The sequence below is a fragment of the Sphaeroforma arctica genome, assembly GCF_001186125.1.
Source record: "Sphaeroforma arctica JP610 unplaced genomic scaffold supercont1.877, whole genome shotgun sequence".
NCBI lineage: Eukaryota > Ichthyosporea > Ichthyophonida > Sphaeroforma > Sphaeroforma arctica.
This window is the reverse complement of record NW_014039681.1, coordinates 20,939-24,854: the sequence shown is the minus strand read 5'-3', so window position 1 is coordinate 24,854 and position 3,916 is coordinate 20,939. Positions and strand designations below refer to the sequence as shown.

The 3,916-nt window shown below is 41.8% G+C and overlaps 1 protein-coding gene across 1 annotated transcript in view; it reads right to left on the bottom strand.

Annotated features, from left to right (window-relative positions):
* Nucleotides 1-1,438: 1,438 nt before the first annotated feature.
* SARC_09045 (hypothetical protein) overlaps nucleotides 1,439-3,916 on the bottom strand; it is a 3,721-nt gene continuing 1,243 nt past the window's right edge. The window contains exons 2-6 of the mRNA XM_014296958.1: nucleotides 2,770-3,357; nucleotides 2,576-2,629; nucleotides 2,364-2,461; nucleotides 1,796-2,142; nucleotides 1,439-1,570 (exon numbers count right to left, since the gene is read on the bottom strand). Of these exons, the coding sequence (XP_014152433.1) occupies nucleotides 1,478-1,570; nucleotides 1,796-2,142; nucleotides 2,364-2,461; nucleotides 2,576-2,629; nucleotides 2,770-3,357 (1,180 nt within the window). The 3' untranslated portion in view covers nucleotides 1,439-1,477. The remainder of the gene's footprint in view (nucleotides 1,571-1,795; nucleotides 2,143-2,363; nucleotides 2,462-2,575; nucleotides 2,630-2,769; nucleotides 3,358-3,916) is intronic.

Sequence of the window (3,916 nt, the reverse complement as noted above, 5' to 3'; positions counted from 1 at the left end):
GTCTCTCTCTCTACTCTCTGTCCTCTCTCTCTCCTCCTCTCTGTCCTCCTCTCTCTCTCTCCCTCTCTCTATCTATTTATCTATCTCTCTCTATCTCTCTCACACACCCTCACTCACTCTCTCTTTCTCTCTCACTTTCTCTCTTTCTCTCTCTCTTTCTCTGTCTCTCTCTCTCTCTATTTCTCTCTCTCTCTTGAAGAGTAGCTTGTTGGTTTGCGCGAACTAAAATTTGCTTTAAATGTCAGTATCAGTAAACGGCGATAGTACCTGTATAAACAATCGGTGAGATCTAACAACTTTTGACGTGTACTGCGAACCTGTGTGTCTATTTTCGGTGGTATTCTTGTTTGATGACTTTTTTTATGTGAAGTACTTATAAAAAAAGGTTATGGGCGGTAGCGAAATGGTGTAAGATTGTCCTCAGCTACTCATTTGGCCTTGAGATATGTGAACGTCTAGTCAACCTTTCCTACGTACTCTATCCGACAACTTCGGAAGGATAAACAAACTATCGTGCACACCTACTCATTCGAACAAAATAAACTAGCCGAACTCTACTATCTTTGTGGTTTTATATCAAACAGAACTATTTTAGATTTTGAACTTTTGCATTTTAAATGGTCTGACTGATCCGGCACAAGTGCTGAGAAATCTTTTTCAGAATGTGATGCAGTGCTATATACAAAACACCTTGAACTATGTATTTTTGGTGCACATATTCGCGTAAATAAGTAATTGCACTCGGCTGTGTTAGTAGACGAATTGACCATCTAAATGTTAATAAGACCAATATCAATAAACATATGTATGCAGGAATGTATTCCGTGGCAATTTTATGCATCTTCGTATTTTTATACTTTTCAGAGTCCACACAACACACCATGTGCAAATCGATCAAGAAACAAAGAAGTGCTTCACAAGGCCAGCCAACAAACTATATGCGACAGTAGGCATCTAGCTGCTAGCCAGAGTATTGCTAAGTATCAATCAATTCAAATGATTTTACCTCCATAAACCTGTTCAAGTCATTGCTCAATGGGCTCGAAATCTCTGATATCCGCGAGTAACTCGAAACGAGTTATGGATTCGTCATCTGTGCAATGAACGCTATTATTATTTTCTAATAAAGCTGTTATTAGCAAATCCGCGTAGTCAGGGCATGCCAATTTCACTCTCAGTGTGTAAAGGGGGTGACAAGGGTCCAAAAGTTATGGATTCGTCATCTGTGCAATGAACGCTATTATTATTTTCTAATAAAGCTGTTATTAGCAAATCCGCGTAGTCAGGGCATGCCAATTTCACTCTCAGTGTGTAAAGGGGGTGACAAGGGTCCAAAATTCGCCACAGCGACCAGCCTGTCGAACTTTTCGCTATAATTGTCTTCTTGGAAGTATCAATTTCTTGCACTCAGTCTGTACGGCATTGTGCTGCACTGCCCAGAGAATCTCGTTCACAAAGTCTATATATTCTAATAATTTTAATTTAGCTTCAACTGTCCTAGATCATCCACGCTACTGGGCCAACTCAAAAACGCAGGTGCATTCTCGGCTGGTGGGCGGGACAAATCCTTCTGCAGTATGCGATGGAGGTGAAGGGTTACTAAAGTGATCATTAACCACATTTGCAAAGATATTCAACATTTTTATCCGCTCTTTAGTATCACATATAGCTTCAGAATCAAGAAATGAAATCTCACACACAATCCCGCGACTCATTCGTTGGCTATCGAGATGTACACAAAGCTTTCTTCCAAAAACCAGCTCACAAAAAAAATGTACAAAGCTGCACGCATTACCGCATTTCCTGGCACAAGTGGACTGCTAATTCGCTCAGAACTTGAGGGTTTCAATGGGCTCATGGTCGGCATTTCCATGCTCGTGCGATGTCTAGGACTATTTGAATTCGATCTCGATAGAAAACTACTATCTGTCTCCATGCTCGGCCGTGGTGATCGCACATCCTCTGCTTGATTTGAGGTTAAGAACGATGTAGACGGGGGTGGCGAGTGTTTGGGTCGACTAGGTGGCCCGTCATCGACTTCTGGCTGTCGTTTTTGTGCCGGAGTTTGATATGCATCGTATTGTAGCTTTTTTTTTGTGAACCAGCCAGACACACTCGATTTAGCTGATAGCCACGCGGCCGCTGATAGGTGAAGACAACAAAGGTACTGAATATACTTACATACCTATATGATATACTATTACAACCCAGATGCACTTGCTTACAGTTTGTGCAGCTAGAACAATTTAAGCGAAAGCAACGAAGAGTATTGTAGAGCGGTCTGCACAAAAGCTCCGTGCAACGCAATAATATACGCTAAAATCGACAAAGTTCAAAATCGATTGTATCACGGTATAACATACAAACTTCAGTCGAGGCTTGCTTGAGTGCTATACCAGCTTCGTCTGCCTGTTTCTGCGCCTCCTTCACTTGCTCTTCAGTCATATTATCAAACATTTTGCTGTGCAGTAGAAAAATACAATTAACTATCTATGTGGATAGCTTGTGCGCAAGAAACTAGTAGAAAGCCACGATATTGTAATGGTCGGAGTGTACCTCGCACAAGAATACTTACTTGTTCAATTGAATTTTTGCGTCAGCAAACGTCCATTTCCCTCTATTCGGATGCCTGTGCCAAAATATAGCAATATTGTACTTAGAATGGCTGAAAATTTTGTCGTTAGTTAAATACAAACAAGGTGCTATAAACGCCTTTGCCTATGCAGACTTGAAACACCTTTAGCTGAACAGCTTAAACACTGTACATACCCTGCTGTCACAGACGAAAGAACTGTCGGATCTACCACGGACTTCCAGGCGGCATAGTTACTGGTAGTACTCCAACCATTGACGAAGTCTGAATTAAATGTCGTAATCCCATCGTACCGCTTGTCACGGTCGGTCTTTGTTGCGGCAGTTATGAAATCAAGATAGGTTGCTATATACGATTGCATGTAGTTCTCAAACATTTTCCTAACCCAAGCATTGCTGCCATTGAAAGTCAAGGCGTCACGCCCAGCGTCGGGACCTTCGGACACCCACGTGGCATCGACCTCGGAAGTTATTTTGTCCATAAACCTGAGATCCTCAGTGGTGAGTCTCAGTTGATCGTTCAAGGCCGATCCATTGATTTTCACGGTGCCAATCTCGAAGTCCACTACAGCATCCAGAGGTATCTTATTATGTGAAAGCAGGAGGGCATTCGTGGTGCCAACCAGAAATGAGCGCGCGTTCCCTATATATATCAGGTCCGCATCTTGCAAGGTCAAGTACGGCTGGAAGAGACAATCTTTGGAGAAAGGCACGAAGGGCAACCCAAGACGCTTGTGCAGCTTTTGTTCGAAGCTATCAGTGTCTCTGAAGTTAAGTTCAAGCGTAGTCGAACTATGAGATTTCTGCTGCATACGTACCTGAGATGCAAAACCATGAGATGATACATGTGGTGGATCTCGTAACAATACAGAAGTATGATATATATAATCAGATGGCAAAATCAAAAACCTGCCCATCAAAGTAGCCCAGGCGTACGCAGTATCAAGCAACTAAGAGTGAAACTGTCAAAATAAAAGTACGCTCAAAAATTGAAGAACACTGGTCTTTTCCGTAGAATACAAAGACTTCCATGCAGAGCAATTTGTGAATCCGGCCCAAAAAAAATTCCCCTCATATATCAAATAAGATCTCATTCTACTCCAGATAAGCCCGACGACATGAGCAACAAAGTAAAGGTACGTACACCACATCACCGAAGCAATGAACTTTACATACGTGAAATCTTATAAATTGCTCTCAACTCAACCGATACAGTCTCAGATCATTCACACTAGACAAAAACATCTCACCTCGTGCAAAATTTACACCTCCGTAACCATACAGCTCGCAGCTAATATGTATGTATATATATATATATATATAT